This window comes from Erythrolamprus reginae, chromosome 9 (genome assembly GCF_031021105.1).
Source record: "Erythrolamprus reginae isolate rEryReg1 chromosome 9, rEryReg1.hap1, whole genome shotgun sequence".
In the NCBI taxonomy this organism is placed as follows: Eukaryota; Metazoa; Chordata; class Lepidosauria; order Squamata; family Dipsadidae; genus Erythrolamprus; species Erythrolamprus reginae.
The window spans coordinates 2,736,452-2,753,349 of NC_091958.1; the positions used below are offsets into that span (position 1 = coordinate 2,736,452).

General features: G+C 43.3%; 1 protein-coding gene across 1 annotated transcript; it reads left to right on the top strand.

Annotated features, from left to right (window-relative positions):
• The first annotated feature begins 217 nt into the window (after window positions 1–217).
• FOXF1 (forkhead box F1) lies at window positions 218–12,019 on the top strand. The gene is made up of 2 exons (XM_070761611.1): window positions 218–1,351; window positions 10,962–12,019. Exons 1-2 carry the CDS (start codon window positions 289–291, stop codon window positions 11,117–11,119), a joined length of 1,221 nt encoding a protein of 406 aa, XP_070617712.1. The 5' UTR covers window positions 218–288; the 3' UTR covers window positions 11,120–12,019.
• Window positions 12,020–16,898: the final 4,879 nt, after the last annotated feature.

Here is a 16,898-nt window from a genome sequence, read left to right on the forward strand (position 1 = left end):
ATCCCGGGCCGAGGGCGGGAGTTGGGACCCCTCCCTTGCCATTCGCGTCACTGCCTCCTTCTTTCCTTTCCGGGGTTCCTCCGAGGTAGCTAGCCGCCCGCTTGGAGAAGAGGCGCCCCGCGGATCACAGGCCCCTCGGAAGGAAGGAAAGAAGGCGGGCGGAGGAGCGAGAGCCGGGGGCGCGCGGGGGAGGGCGCGGGCGCGCGCGCCTGGGGAGGCCGTCCCCCCTCCCTTCCCGCCCCGGGGGCCTGTCCTTAGGGAGGGCTGGGGGGCGCTCGGTCGCCGTCGATGACCGCAGGGCTCCTGCTGCGCGCTCCTGCCTCTCGCCCGCCGCTCCCGCCGCCAGAGGCCGGGGCGCTTGCTATGTCCGCAGCCTCCGACAAGCCCCAGCCGCCGCTCGGCCCACCAGCCGCCGGCATGGAGGCCGCTTCGTCCACCAGCTCCTCGACGGCCGGCAGCGGAGGCGGAGGAGCCGGTGGCGGCGGCCCGAAGCCCAAGAAGAGCAACGCGGGCATCCGCCGCCCGGAGAAGCCGCCCTACTCGTACATCGCGCTGATCGTGATGGCCATCCAGAGCTCGCCGTCCAAGCGGCTGACGCTGAGCGAGATCTACCAGTTCCTGCAGGCGCGCTTCCCCTTCTTCCGCGGCTCCTACCAGGGCTGGAAGAACTCGGTGCGCCACAACCTCTCGCTCAACGAGTGCTTCATCAAGCTGCCCAAAGGGCTGGGCCGCCCGGGCAAAGGCCACTACTGGACCATCGACCCGGCCAGCGAGTTCATGTTCGAGGAAGGCTCCTTCCGACGGCGGCCCCGGGGCTTCAGGAGGAAGTGCCAGGCCCTCAAGCCCATGTACAGCATGATGAACTTGAATTTCAATCACCTGCCCGACGGCTACGGCTTCCAGGCGCCCGCCTGCCCGCCCGGCGGCCTCCCTTTGGACGGAGGAGCCCTGGGCATGGTCAACGTGGACGGCATGGCGCTGGCCGGACACTCGGTGCCCCACTTGCCCGCCAACGGAGGCCACCACGCTTACATGAGCAACTGCGGCGGAGGAGGAGCCGGGCCCGCTTCGGGCGGAGGGGACTACGGCCACCACGACGGCTCGGTGCCCGCTTCCCCGCTGCTGCCCGGCGGAGGAGTGATGGAGCCCCACTCGGTTTATTCCAGCACGGGGCCCTCGGCTTGGGCTCCTTCGCCCGCGCCCGGCTTGAACGGCGGCGCCTCCTACATCAAGCAGCAGCCCCTCTCGCCTTGCAACCCGGGCGGCAACCCGCTCTCGTCGGGCCTCGCCTCGCACGCCTTGGAGCAGCCCTACCTGCACCAGAACAGCCACAACCCGGCCGAGCTACAAGGTGAGTTTCTCCTCCGCAGAGCCCCGGACGGGGAGGGAGGCCGGGCCGAGCTTTAAGGGGAAGCCGGAGGAGGCGAGCGGCCCCCACGAGGGCGAGCTCTAGTCGCCGGGGAGCTGAAGGCCTAAAGCCAGGCGAATGGGCGGCTTGGAGAAGCCGAGGGGAGAGCAGAGGGAGTCTCGCAGGCCTGCGGAGGGGAGGCCAGGAAGGCGAGAGCCGCTCCGAGCGATTCCGGGTTGCGCCTCTCTCGGGGGAATCGCTGGCTGCGGGGCGGCCTGCGTGAATTGTTGGCGTGGATCCCTTCCCTGCCGTCCCCCAGCCCTGGGCCGGAGAGATTGCAGCCTCTTCCCGCGTGGGGAGGGAAGAAGGGGTTAGCCCCCCATGGGAAAAGGCAGGTGAGGCCTCCGCGAGAGGATTATCTCCTATAAGGGTTATTCTTATGTTCCTATCAGGGTTCCTATATATAGAAATGTTCCTATAAGAATTCCAATATATAGGAATGTTCCTATAAGTGTTTCTATATGTAGGAATGTTCCTATAAGGGTCCCTATATGTAGAAATGTTCCTATGTGTTCCAATGTGTAGGAATGTTCCTATCAGGATTTCAATATACAGTATACGAATGTTCCTATAAATGTTACTGTATGTATCTGTCAGGGCTTCAGTATATAGCAATGTTTCTATAAGGGTTCCTATGTAGAAATGTTCCTATAAGGGTTCCTATATATAGGAATGTTCCTATCAGGGCTTCAATATATAGGAATGTTGCTATAAAGGTTCCTATATGTAGTAATGTTCCTATAGGTGTTCCTATATGTGGTAATGTTCTTATAAGTGTTCCTATATTTAGGAATGTTCCTATGTTCCTATATTTAAGAATGTTCCTATAAGTGTTCCAACATATAGGAATATTCCTATAAGGATTTCAATATATTGTATAGGAATGTTCTTATAAGTGTTCCTATATATAGGAATGGTGCTATCAGGGTTCCCATATATAGGAATGTTCCTATAAGCGTTCCAATATATAGAAATATTCGTATAAGGGTTCCCATATATAGAAATGTTCCTATAAGCGTTCCTATAGGTAGAAATGTTCCTATAAGCGTTCCTAGATGTAGGAATGTTCCTATAAGGGTTATTCTTCCCTCGGAGGGCCCGAAGGAAAAAGCGACTCTTGAGCAACGGGGCCGAAGGGGAGAAGAAAGAAGGTCGCGCGGGGGGAGGAGAGAGGGGAGATCGGCCGGGTGGTCTCCAGTCAGCCGAGGTGTGTGGGTCAAACCCGGCGGCGCCAGGAAGGGAAGGGCTCTCGGCTCCTTGCCTGCAGCCCTCTGGGTTTCCCTGCGTTCCCGAAATTGCTCAATTAAGGCTGCCTCCCTCCCACCCACCGAGAAACCGGGCCACGCGAGAACCCGACGCAGCAAAGCCCAAACGTCTAGGGTGAAGGATTGCCCCCCAATTCTTTAGCCTCAGAAACTGTCCCGCTTTAATGGGCTTAAAATCGAGGGAGGCGGAGAGCGAAAAAGAACCGAACCGTCTCTGGCGAGCCTATCGCGGGCGATGTCCGAGCCTCCTTCGCCACGCGTGGAGATTATTCTGGGCTTTGCTGCAATGTTTCTTTTAAGCCGTGGACACGGGAGGAAAATTCGGCCCAAAATCCGCTGCTGGGGGTCTTGACAGAAAGAAAGAGAAGGCTAAAAACCCCGACGCGTTGCCATTTGGTTTTAATATTTGCTGCAGCCTAAATTTTATGCAAATGTAATTTGGGCAGAAATAATTATTTGGATTGGTCGATCAGCTCGATGTTTAGACTGGGTTTATCCACCCATGCAATATCTAGCATTATTATTATGGATAGCATCATTACATTATTATTATTATTATTATTATTATTATTATTATTATTATCATCGTTATCGTCATTATCGTCATTATCATCATCATTATTTTCTTCAATTCGATTCACAGTCTGGGACTGGTAAAAACGTAACAGTTGAAGTTTTAATCAAGAACCTAAGACGTTTTAAGGTAACGTTTGAGTACTATATATAGGCAGTTCCTCGTAGGTTGGGGTTTGTTTTTTTCAAAGTCAGAATATTCAGGTCTGATAAATTCAAATGTTCCATAGATCTAGGCTATTGCTCCAAGGAAGCCTGTTATTATTGTTCTTATTATTATTACAGATTTAATCTTCAGTTCAATTCACAGTCTGGAACTGGTAAAAACTTAAAAATTCAAGTCCTAATGAAAGACCTAAGAGATACTAATGATAATAATAATAATAATAATAATAATAATAATAATAATAATAATAATAATAATAATAATAATAATAATAATAATAATAATGGTATTTTCATCCACCTATCCAATATTATCATGGCTGGCATTTTTATGCATCTGTCCAGCATTATTATTATGATTGGTCCTTAGCTAGCCAGATGTTAAATATGTTTATTATCCCAAATAATGCAAAATGAAGGCCACTGGGCTGAATAATTGAGAATTCATTCTTTATAATAATTTATAATAATTGAGAATTCATTCTTTATAATAATTTATAATAATTGAGAATTCATTCTTTATAATAATTTATAATAATTGAGAATTCATTCTTTCACATTGATTCCCTTGTTCTGGTGGCCAAATTAACAGGATCAGTTTTAAAATGTGGAAACAAGGGGCTTCAAAAATGGGATTGAAATTTATATTTTAGTTCTTTGGAAAGTCAACGAATATTAGTTACACAGCAAAAATCACGACCACGGATAATAAGACTAAGTTTCAGGTTTCTGCTTAATTTTTTTGTCCTCTTAAGTTTATTTTATCTATTAGGTTATTGATGGAGGAATAACCTCGGAAGGTATAAAATGACGCTGTAAATCCCTTTAAAAATATTTTCTGGGTTATTTTCCTATCCTGCTTCATATTTTTATGTGCCCCACAAAAGCACAGTTTTCTCGGAGTGTGTGCAGTTGCATTTTCCCAACACACTGAACCTACTTGGGGGATTAACCTGTTTTCTGGATTCACACAACAGAGGAAGCTCCCGAAACAAACCCAAAATGACATCTTTTAAGTCCAGCAAAATTTATTATTATGTCATCTGAATGCGGCTGCCCAGGTTTTCCCTGGTTAAGCGGGTTTTACGGATGCAGCTGGAGCCACATCAGGATACCTGAAATAGGCCCTTTGGGGCTTTTGATGGCCATGTCATTTCACCCTATTTTAAAAGCTTCCCGAACTGAGAGCATCTGCACCAAAGACAAATTCCTTGTGTCTCCAATCACACTTGGCAATAAAGAATTCTCTCCTCTCCTCTCCTCTCCTCTCCCCTCTCCCCTCTCCCCTCTCCCCTCTCATCTCTCCTCTCTCTTCTCTCTTCTCTTCTCTTCTCTCTTCTCTTCTCTTCTCTTATTTTCTCTCCTCTCCTCCCCTCTCCTCTATTCTATTCTAAACGTCAAAAAAACCCTTTATAGTTTTGTCGGAAGCCTTTTGCTTGGTTGACAGAGCAAAACGTCATCAATAGCGCAATAAATAAATAAATAAATAAACAAATAAATAAATAGGAAGGGTCTGCGGAGTCTTTGGAGAGGGGCGGCATACAAATCTAATAAAGTTTTATTAAATGACTATTATTATTATTATTATTATTATTATTATTATTATTATTATTATTATTATTCCTAATAAAATCTTCTGGCAAAAATCACGATTAAAGTGAGCGAAAGATGCTGATCTCCCTTGCCACATTGATGGCTAAAATGATTTTTTTTCCCCTGACCCGCTTATGTAATTTTCCTCTCCATGAAATCGAGCTGGTGTTCTCTCTCTCTTTTTTTTTAAAGAAAACGCGCCATTAAACGCATGGCATTCAGAGACAAATAAATAAATGAAAGTTAAATAAAATCAAGTTCATTTCAGCTGGTGGTCGGGGGTTTTTTAGACGGTCTTTTAAAACCAGCTGTAGAGATCAGTTTGGCGACGGGATCTCTCCCCGCTGAGAAATCTGGAGTCTTAGATCTTCTTCCCCTGTTAAGACAGAAAGTTCTTTCTCCCCCCCACCACAACCATTTTGTTTGTTTGTTGGACTGGGGGGGGATTTGTGCCTCCCCCCCCCCCCGCTTTCCAATCAAAGCATCCTCAAACTCACCTTATCCCACCCAACGTTGCTTGGCTTAGGATGAATCAGTCATAATAATAATAATAATAATAATAATAATAATAATAATAATAATAATAATAATAATAATAATAATAATAATAATATTTGTAAGCCGCCCCTCTCCGAAGACCTTTGCTACCCTGCAAACTCGGCTGCTTCCAGAAAAGGGAAAGATTTAAGAGTGGGTCTGTGGAGGAGTCTTACCTTTATAAGGGTGGGGTTTTGGGGGGGAGCACTCGATTTTTAAGTAGAGAGAGAGAGAGACCCTAGGGTCCATGAAATTGGCGAGGCGCTGAAAAATCAGTGCTGGTTTTTCAAGAAAGAAAGTAAAATCTATTCTGTGAAAGTGAACACAAGAACAAGGGGGCACAATCTGAGGTTAGTTGGGGAAAAGATCAGAAGCCACGTGAGAAGATATTATTTGACTGAAAGAGTAGGAGATGCTTGGAACAAACTTCCAATCCACAGTCACTGAATTTAAACATGCCTGGGATAAAAATAGACCCATCCTAAGATCAAATACAAGAAATAGCATAAGGGTAGACTAGATGGACCATGAGGTCTTTTTTGGCCGTCAATCTTCTAGGTTTCTAGGTTTCTCTTCCGGGTTTTTCATTCTGGTTTTCAAGAAAGAAAGTAAAATCTGTTCTTCCCCACCTTTTTTCTTTCCTTCCCTCCCTCCCCACCCGGTTTATCTCTGGGGAGGGGGGAAGAGGTAACCTAGGTAAGACAAGACCCCTCAATACAGCTGAAGTGGTGAGAAGGAACGCTTTGAAACTGACCAGGCCTTCCAGCGTGAAACAGTCAAGCCTTTGACGTTGGGGGGGGGGGAGCCTAGAGGCCTAAAGAAAAGCGGCAGATCCCGGGGTGGTGTTCCTTCCCTCCCCCTTTCCATTCCACACGGGTGGGGAGGGGAACCCCAAACCCTCCCCGAAGACGGGGGGCGTTCAAAACTCGCCTCACCCACCCGGAACACGCGACTTTTGTGAATTCTCTTTTAGAATCGCGCGCGGGTGGGAGAATTGTGGGGGGGGGGTTCCCGCAGGGTTGGCAAAATCGAAAGGAAAGCCGCTTTGCGACCGCAACGCCCGTTTGAGGAGGGACGGGTGTGCAAAGATGGACACACACACACACCCCCCCCCCGCAGTCGCGGGGTCTCCTTCCCTCTCCTCGTCTTTTTAAATCGGATTTAAGACGCGGAGAATCCAGCGCGTCGCCCGCGCGTCCCTTCCGCGAAATTTTATTTATTTATTAGATTTATTTATTAGATTTGTTTATTAGATTTATTTATACTTGGAACAAACTTCCAGCAGACGTGGTTGGTAAACCCACCGTAAATGAATTTAAACATGCCTGGGATAAACATGGGTCCATCCTAAGATTTAAAAAATACAGGAAAGAGTATAATGGACCAGGAGGTCTTTTTCTGCCGTCAATCTTCCATGTTTCTATGTTTATTAGATTTATTTATTAGATTTATTTATGCTTGGAACAAACTTCCAGCAGACTTGGTTGGTAAATCCACAGTAACTGAATTGAAACCTGCCTGGGATAAATATATATCCATCCTAAGATTTAAAAAATACAGGAAAGAGTATAAGGGCAGACTAGATGGACCAGGAGGTCTTTTTCTGCCGTCCATATTCTCTGTTTCTCTGTTTATTAGATTTATTCATTAGATTTCTATGCCGCCCTTCTCCTCAAATTCAGGGCGGCTCACATCAGGAATCTTGCCCGGCCGAAGTCAAAACCAGGCGCAAAAAAGAGAAAATCTCCAACTTTTTCGGGCTGTCGCTGCCCAGTTGGAAACGGGGAATTATGGAATTATCAAGGGGCAAAGATGGGTAGATTGCGCGCCGCTACACGAAGATCCAGAGAGGCACTTAACAGAGGGGGCTCTCCGGTGGACTTCGGTCTTCTGAGATTGTGGTGACACTCAACAACAACACAACTACGTGTTGTGTATCCGCCCTTTTGTGTTGCCGGTGTGATTGGACACACACGAATTTGTCTTCGTGCCTATGCTCTCAGTGTACATAAAAGAAAATATAGATTTGTCACTTAGTCATTAAGTGTCACTTCGCTTCTGGGCAAGATCTGTTTAATTTAATTAATTAATACACCCCTTAATCTTGTGGGTTTTTTCCCCACGTTCAATGTTGGGCTGTGTGTGTAGTACGCCTTATTTGAATTGCGATGCTTGGGACCCGAACAAATTTAGCCAACTCCTATTGGAAAGGAGAGGAGTTTTACTGGGGGGGTGGGGGGTGGAAGAAGTTAAAATCGGGTCTCAGCATTACCGAGGGGCAATTATTCCAGGTAGCCCCTATTCTCCTCCCCTCTCCCGTTTGTCCCGTCGGGATGAGGGGGTGGTCGGTCTCTTGCCTTGGTTTAAGTGAAGCGATCTGTTAATCCCACCAATTTTCGGATTTTGTCCAGCCTATTAAACAAAGGACGCCAATCAAGCAGAACGGGGCAAAATTTGAGGAGGGGAAAAAAGAAAGAAACTTTTTTTAAAAAAAAATTGCGGGGGGAGGAGGAGGAAATGACCACCAGCATGTCCATTTCTTAATGCTTCGTGACCTCTCCGCCATTTTAGCAATGGATTGGCCAGGAGGTTTTAAAGTGGTGTGAAAGGGCCTGGAGTATGATTTAATTATTATTTTTTTTAAAAAAATTCATATTGGGCATAGGAGGTTCTTGGAAATGTCGAGGAGATAGAATAAATGTGGATGTAAAGTTTACACTTACAAAGTAATGCTTAGAATAAGCTGGTGAGGAGGGGGGGGGAAATCCCCAGGAAAAAACCGGATAGCGCCTTTTCCCGACTAACAAATATAATTTCCTACTTTGGAAAAAGTGCTACTGGATTCTTTCAACCGCGATTTTTAGAAAAGAGAGAAACCCTTTCCCAAACAGAAATGAGAATGGAGGCAAAAGCTACTATTGCTACTTTTTTAAAAAGCACTTTGGCAGCGGTGTGTGACTGGGCACAGATTTGCCTTATCAAGTAACGCTAAAAAGAAAATAAATAAATCGAGTTTAAGTTCTGCTTCTGTCGCAAAATCTCCCTATGTAGCTGGGTGCCTACTCGCCTAATCCTACAATGCACCCTGCAAAGTGCTACCTTGTAATCTTATTTAAAATAATTCCATTGGTCAAGTTTCTAGCTCGCATGCTTCGGTGCTTTTGGCAGGCAGGCAGACCTTGAGGTGCTTTTTCATTAAAACGAGAGGGGAGTCGTTTCTTTTTGCAAGGGGAAAGGTGCAGGACGAATAAGGAGCAGGCCAATCTTGCCTACTTAGAAGGAAGCCCCACGAAATTGGGTGGGACAAGTTCCCTAATAAATTAATATTTCGTTCCTCCCTGGACATGAATTATAGCCTTAGAAAAAGTCCTGGTGGGAAGACAGACTTGGAAACCCACGTTCCAAGCTTGATTTCTTACTTGGGTTTAAATATTTCCAAAAACTGTCAACAGCTGTGAATCTGTAAATATCTGTGCCAGAAATTATTTTATGGTTTAGGATGATTTTGCAGCCTCAACAGTGCAGAAGTTGCAGATCTAGAGAGAAATAAGGGGTAAAGTTGAGCCCTACATTTAATGAAAGGTCTTTTTTGGTGGACCCACGATTGGGAAAGCTTTGTTTACACTTATTGTAGATCTGCGGTAGAGCGCAGAAATCATGCAGTCATTAGGAGCAATTTTAAAATAATAATAATAAGCAGAGGCTTGTTTTTCATCAGGTTCCTCCAGAAAACTCAAGCGAGACACACGAGTTACCACCCCCCCCCCCCTCCAAATTTTCTCCTTCCTCGGCCAGTCAGGAAACAGACAGCCCCATCCCATCCTGCAATTTGCAATTGGACAAAATTCCTATTCTGAACAAGTGGGAATTTCCTTAAACCAAACACACACACATAAGGGGGGGGGGGGAGAGGGAGGGGGGATAATGTGTGAGAGACAGCAGACATCAAACTCAATAATTTAATCTAATTGGATTTAACAGTTGGAGCAGAAAATTTTCCATCCAGGAACAGAGGTTGGACCAGTTGACATGGGAAGATAAAACACATAACAACCTTGCCAGGGATCCAGAATTGATTAATTAATTTACTTCGTTTATCTTCTGGGTTTTTTTTTTATTCCCAATGAATCAGTCATGTAGTTTTTCCACATCACTGGATTGCAAAACTCCCTCTCCCTTCATACTTCCACCTGCATTTTGGCGGGGAACAAAAATAGATTTTTTAAAAAAATTCCAAATGGTTTATGAGCAGTTTGTGATATAGTACTGGATTCTACTGTTCCAAGAAAAGAACACTGGCCATTCGACAAAAAAAACCCCCATCAGTTTGAGGCTATGAATCCTCTGACAGCCATAGGTTTGTATTCCCACGTTGCCATAGCTGGTTTAACCATGGCTGACTCAAAAGCCTCAAATCGATTTGTTGGGTTTGCAATCACTAACTAATCAACAATGCCCTTGGGTTGGGTTTGTGTATTATAGCCAGAAAATAATATATATGATGCATTCAGCTGAAATTAATTCAATTCAATTTTTCAATTTATTAGATTTGTATGCCGCCCCTCTCCGAAGACAGGGGCGGCTAATAATTGTTAATAATTAATAATTGGGCAAAGCCTTTTATTAGGAGTAACTATAATTTAATGGATACCCTCAATGATATTATCCATCTGTATTTTGTCTAACCACAGGCCAAAAGTGTTTGGTACTTTTTATTCTTCCTTCCTTCCTTCCTTCCTTCCTTCCTTCCTTCCTTCCTTCCTTCCTTCCATCTTCCCTCTTTCCCTCCCATACTGTTTGGGTGTTTTCTTTCTTTTTCTTTCTTTCTTATCTTCCTTCCTTCCTTCTTTCTTTCTTTCATTTCTTCCTTCCCTTCTTCCTTTCCTTCCCTTTCCTTTTTCCTTCCTTCCTTCCTTCCTTCCTCCCATAGAGTTAGTCACAAAAGTTGGTGTGTCTTTAAAAGAAGCCCTCTGGTCAATCTCAGCAATATTGATACCTAGATTTAAACCCTTCCTATTATCTATCTATCTATCTATCTATCTATCTATCTATCTATCTATCTATTTTTATCTATTAATTGGATTTCTATGCCACCCCTCTCCAAGGACTTGGGGCGGCTCACAACATATAATAAACAATATACAATATCTTGGATCCAATTAATTAATTAAAAAAATTTAAAACCCCAAAACCATAAAAAGCAATCATTCCATTCGCTCAACATTCTCTCAACGCATTCAGTATTGTCAGCTGCAAAAAAAACCCCAAAACCATTGTCTCCATCCAGATCCAAAGCAAACAGAATTCCAAAAAATCACCCTTTAATCCAGCAATTTTCATGCTGCCCTTGGAAACCTCCAGGGGTGACCTGCCCTTTCCCCCCATAATCTCCTTCAACTTTCTCTCTGCTTTGCTTTCAGGAATCCGGTACCATTCCCAGTCTCCGAGCATGTGCGATCGGAAAGAGTTTGTCTTCTCCATCAACGCCATGGCGTCCTCTTCCATGCATTCGGCAGGCAGCGGCTCCTACTACCACCAGCAAGTCACATATCAAGACATCAAACCTTGCGTGATGTGACAGTGAGGCCAGGGGGGAGCCCAGCTTCCTTGGGGAGGAGAAAGGATCTCGAGGGACCCATGTGAAAACTATGTAGGACTTCCTGCTGGAAACTCTTCGCTGGGAGCCGCAAGACCTCTCCAGAAGTTCGCCTGTGTAGTTGTTATGAGGTATATAAGTATTCAAAGATGTCAAAGGAAGGTGGTCTTCTTCAAACATTGTCTTCTAGGCCAATGTGCGCCTTTCGGGGGACGGATCCCCCAAATGTCCAGTGTCGCTTCTTTCATCTTGGGAGGACACCCCCCTCCTCAAGAACCCTAGCCCTGAGGCCTACACTCCTTTCCGAGAGCCACTTTGGGATTCTTTCTTCCAAGGTCTAAATCCAGTCTCTTTCCAAAGATGTAACCTGTCCCTTCCCTGCTCCAGCATATAATGTTCCATTTTAATGAGCCTGGATGAAAACATGGATTTTTAGAAGTGGAGAGACAGCGATCCAGCCTGCAAGAAAGGGACCGTCCGAAGAACAATCCCCGTGACAGCAATTGACTTTTTTGGGTGGGGAAGTTCTTCATTTGGCCTGTCATTTTCGGCCTTGGCAGTAAGGAGAAAATATATTCCCTTCACTATGTTTTTCACTCCTCCTGAGAAACGAATCTCCAATGAATCCCTTAAGCCTTCCTTTCAAAATTGTGTGTCATTTCCCCCCATGTTTTCTCCGAAGGGATGGTGAGGTTTTTGAATGCAGACAAGCCACAAAAATTAGAATTGGGACCATCTTGTGCAACGGCCCTGATGCGCTAAAACTCACTTTCCTCCTGGCTATACAAAAAAAAAAAAAGCCTATTTTTAAATATTAAGTACAAGAATTACAAAAGCACTTTGAGAAATAAAGGTTGAAAATGGGAATAAAAAAAGAACTAACAAGGCTCGCATGCTTATTTATTCAAACTTTTTTTGTTTTTAAATATACTTCCCAACAGCAGCCTTGGTCAAGCAGTATTAGGAATGGTTCATGCGCCAGCCGGGAATATTTGCGGTAAAAAATTGTATGGATGAGGAAGGCTGTATGAGACTGTTCCTGGGAATGTATGTCTCAAGGAATTGTGGCAAATATCAAAAAACAGCCGCAAAGGCAAAACAACCCCTGCTTTTTTTATAGAAATGAAGGATGCTTTTGGGGAAAATCAATTTGTTAAAAAAAACCATTTTATTTTTTTTTGCCTGAGGGTAGATCTTAGAGCAGTGTTTCCCAACCTTGGCAAGTTGAAGATATTTGGACTTCGCTGGCTGGGGAATTCTGGGAGTTGAAGTCCAAATATCTTCAACTTGCCAAGGTTGGGAAACACTGCCTTAGAGGACACACTGATTTTAAATTTTATTCTGCACTGTATAAAAAATGTAATTAGGGCAGAAGGGGCCTATACCCCTCTATTTTTTTGTGTACATTCTTTTTTTTTAAAAAAAAACGGAATGCAAATATTATTTTTTAAATGTGTGGTATTTGTACACCTCGGATGCAAATTGTATATACTGTAAATAAATCAGTGTGACTTAGAAGTCAGCGTAATGGCATGTTAAGAATAAAAGTCAAAGGAAAAAGAGTCCTTTTTATCCTGGGACATTATCCTGTGACATACATATTTGTATATTTGCTTTCATTCTCCATCAAAGATATTTCACAGGAATTCGGCCTAATCCTTCCCTCCATCCCTCCCTCCTCTCTCTCTCTCTCCCTCTCTCTCTCTCTCTCTCTCTGGCTGTTAGGTAAATGAAGTCGCTATTTTTTTTTCATGGATTAGGTTAAACTGTTGGTTAGCTGAGTTGGCATGTTCAAAGCTTCCTTCCTGAATGTCCCTTTTCCTGTCAATAAGTTGCTTGGTACATTTTAAAGCGGGTGGACAAGGGATGAAAACTAGACCTTCTACCTATGGGTCGCTGGAGATAAGCAGATCTGGAACCTGTTTTGAGTTTCAATAGTTGAGGTAGAAGGATGGATAGAATAACTTCAGGAAGGAATGGGCGCAATTCTGACCCTCCCATTGAAAATGCACCAGTGGAATTATCTTGCAAGACAGAATAATTTTTTTAATGTCCTTTCTTGGTTCTTCATAGGGTTTGGCTTGACTTCATTTCCAAGGACATAATATCACTCTGTCTTAGTCTTAAGGCGGGATGCAATCTGAAATTGTATGCATCCCTCTCTTGAGTCTGAAGGAGTGGGGTGGTCCACAATGTTTCCATATTGGCTTTGGTGAATGTCTACCGCAACTACTATCTTCAGCCTTTTAAATTGGTCACAATTCAGCGTCTGTCGATTCAACTGCATAGGGCAAATGGTTAAGAAGAGCCACGTGGACTGAGAATTGTTAAAATTCAATGCACCCAGTGTGCTCCATGTTGAAATCAGGGCTAGGATGGCTGGTTGATCAGACCACGAAGGATTCCAGGTCCAAAAATGTCTCCTTTTTTGAAAAAAAGGTTATAAGAAAGAACTTGTCTGGATGGCATACTGTAGCTGCCACTTTAATAACTGATTTCTCGGTCTCCAACCCAGACATCTAAACAGGTAAACTAACACCTGGCACATCTGGAAAATGTCTTGTGCCAAATTAGAATCACTCCAGGGAATGTGATGATAATTTCCCAGGTAATTTTTTTTTAAGATCCTTTCCTGAATTTTTGGCCTTTTTGACATATAGCTCTGAATGCTGATTGTTGTCTCTGGTAAGAGAAACCTTTTAGTTTTATCTGAACCAGTGAGAAAAATTAAACACAAAACTTTACTTGCAGACATCCGATGAGGTATTAGAGGCCTTTATAGAGAGAAAAGTTTATCTAGAGGCTCTGTTTTGAACATTTCAGGGAAGGGAAAAAATGTTTGGAAATTTGTATGTATTTATAGAAAGATTCCTCTGAAATATAACCTCTTTTTTCTTTCCACCAATGTTATGCCGATTTTTATCTAACACCTACTTTGAAAAACTGTGTTCCGTGTTGCTAATGTACAATATACGATCATAATGGAGCCTGCCTGTTATGGTTGTCTGTCACAATAGTTGCAAAAAGTGTTATTTATGTGACCAAGTTGAATTTGCAATGTTCCTTAAGCAAATCCCATAGTCGTTATCTGATTCGCCAAGGGTGTGGTTTTGCAGGAAACATCAGACGTGGCACTTTTCAGCGAAATGGCTGCACCATACAGTCACATGACCACGGGCTCTGCAAACAGCTATAAAGGTGGCCATGTTGGCAAGCAGTCCAACTTTGGTCATGTGACCAGGAAGTGGCCTGACTGTTGGTAGCTACAGTCCCCATTTCTTTTGAGGGGTCATAGAAACATAGAAGGTTGATGGCAAAAAAAGACCTCACAGTCCATCTAGTCTGCCCTTATACTATTTCCTGTATTTTATCTTAGGATGGATCTATGTTTATCCCAGGCAAGTTTAAATTCAGTGACTGTGGATTTACCAACCACATCTGCTGGAAGTTTATTCCAAGCATCTACTACTCTATCAGCAAAATAATATTTTCTCATGTTGCTTCTGATCTTCCTCCCAACTAACCTCAGATTGTGACCCCTTTCCTATTAAAAACACTTCCCTCCTGAACCTTATTGAACCCTTGAACGTATTTAAATGTTTCGATCATGTCCCCCCCTTTCCCTTCGGTCCTCCAGACTATACAGATTGAGTCCATTAAGTCTTTCCTGATAAGTCATAAGTCAAGAACTACCTACATGGGGACTGCACCGCATCATTTTGAAAAAAGCAAAGTCTGATGTATGTGTACGATACAATTCTCTAAATATAAAGATATAAGCACAGTAAATCCTCATTGAAAAAGCAGATGATGAACCTATTTGTAATCGACTGTTCTCTCTTTTTTAATAGTAATAAGTTTTGCTTCCACGAAAGCGGACGGGGGGAAGCTTTGCATCCCAATTAAATGGCCTTGCTGATTTCATTCAAGCTGACCAAAAGATAAATTTTGCATTAGGACTTCCTAGGGAGTAAGTTGCCCTGAATTCAGTCTGCAAACGATTCGTTGCCTTGAATCCAATCCCCAAAGAAACTTTCACCGGATTTCACGATGCCTTTGAATCCATGTCAAGAAAATTATAAACCTGGATCAGGATTACTCCAATGCAGGGAATGTGGCATGCTGCTTTAGCCCAGATGTGTGATGCCCAATCCATAAAAGGCAGGAAATGACCACTTGCCTGAAGTAAACATGAAAGAAAGCACTAAAGAAAGCAGTGGTTTATTTCCAGGGAGGCCTGTTGCTCTCTAGCGGGTTTGTTCTTGAAAGAAATGAGTTGTTTTTTCTTCTTTTGAGTTGGGTGGAAGCAATCACTATCCATTGGGCAGTACTCCCTGATCAGCCAGGTTAAGAAACTCAAGAATGGTATCCACTGCAGAGTGATTGATGCTGTGGCCAGTTTTATGCACATTGCAATGCTCATAAAAAATCAGGTAGAACTTCAATGTGGTGGCTACATGGGTCTATTTTGACTCTATCCAATGGACATGTCTGAAGAAGACAGAGGCATAAAAGGAGAAGTTAAGAGTCTCATCTGCATCTTAGGGTAGTCTTGAATTTATTGTCTGTTTTGTATTTACTGCCAATCTTATCTTGAGCCACAATAACTTCCCAAAGTCTGGTTAACCAACCAACCAACCAACCAACCAACCAACCAACCAACCAACCAACCAACCAACCAACAGGTCCCTATATCTTTGCATCTCCTAGCTGGTGTGTGATTCTTTAAATTAATGAAAGGTTGATTGTGCCAATTTGAGCGCAAGCTATAAAATGCCGGTCACAATGACTAGAATTCGAGGCTGCCCCCCCCCCAAAAAACCCCCCTTCACCCTTTGAAAATGTGTAGATTTCACTTCTCAGAATTCCCACCCCACCAAACCTTGGTTCTACATTCTGACTTCCACAAACCAAAATGAAAACTCCTCTAACTTTGAAAGGCTGTCAAGCTGACGACTTTAATTATTGAGTCATGATAAGGTGATGAAAGGATCTGACTTGTTTTTCAATTTCTAGGGCTATTTCAGAATTTGTTGTGTTTTTCCCAGCACCAAAAAAAAAAAAAGTGGGGTCATGACAAGTTTTCCAGATCTGAGACAATTTGAAATTTAAATATGGTGTTGAAAGTAGACTGGAATTACAGCTATGAAAAGTCTATTATTTTAAATAAAAAATAAATCACTGCTGATTTCCTTCCATCTTAACCTTGTCTATTTTTTTTTTATGATGCAAAATCAGGAAGCAATATTTATAAAGACAAAATTCTGAAAGATCTAGTTTGGGGATGAGGTTATTGTAAAGGGGATTAAATATGGTGAGAGCTGGTTCTAATTCAGTATTATTTTCTCCTTTCCCTAAAACACAGGATTTTTTTTAAAAAATGCCAAGAGAGATATGAAGGAAACTTAGTGAAGCTGAAAAAGATTTTAAAGAATAAAGTAATAGCTATTTTAAAAAAAGCTATTTAATGTAACTGAAACAAGCGACTTAGCTATTGGTTTGCCCAAAAATAACTTTTTTTCCTAGCTATGAAATAAATCAATGGGCAGAAATAATACCAGGACATAGAAATAATTTTACATTTTTGCACAACTGTTGATAGCATTCTTTCTACTTATGCTACCTATTTCGCATTCTTCCCAGGCCATGATATTCACATAACTGTGGTTTGCAATATTATTGAAATGTTGAAGAGGCTAATTATACATTGATACACAAGAAGGATTTTCAAATGTCTACATATTTGCTGCTAAGGTTATCC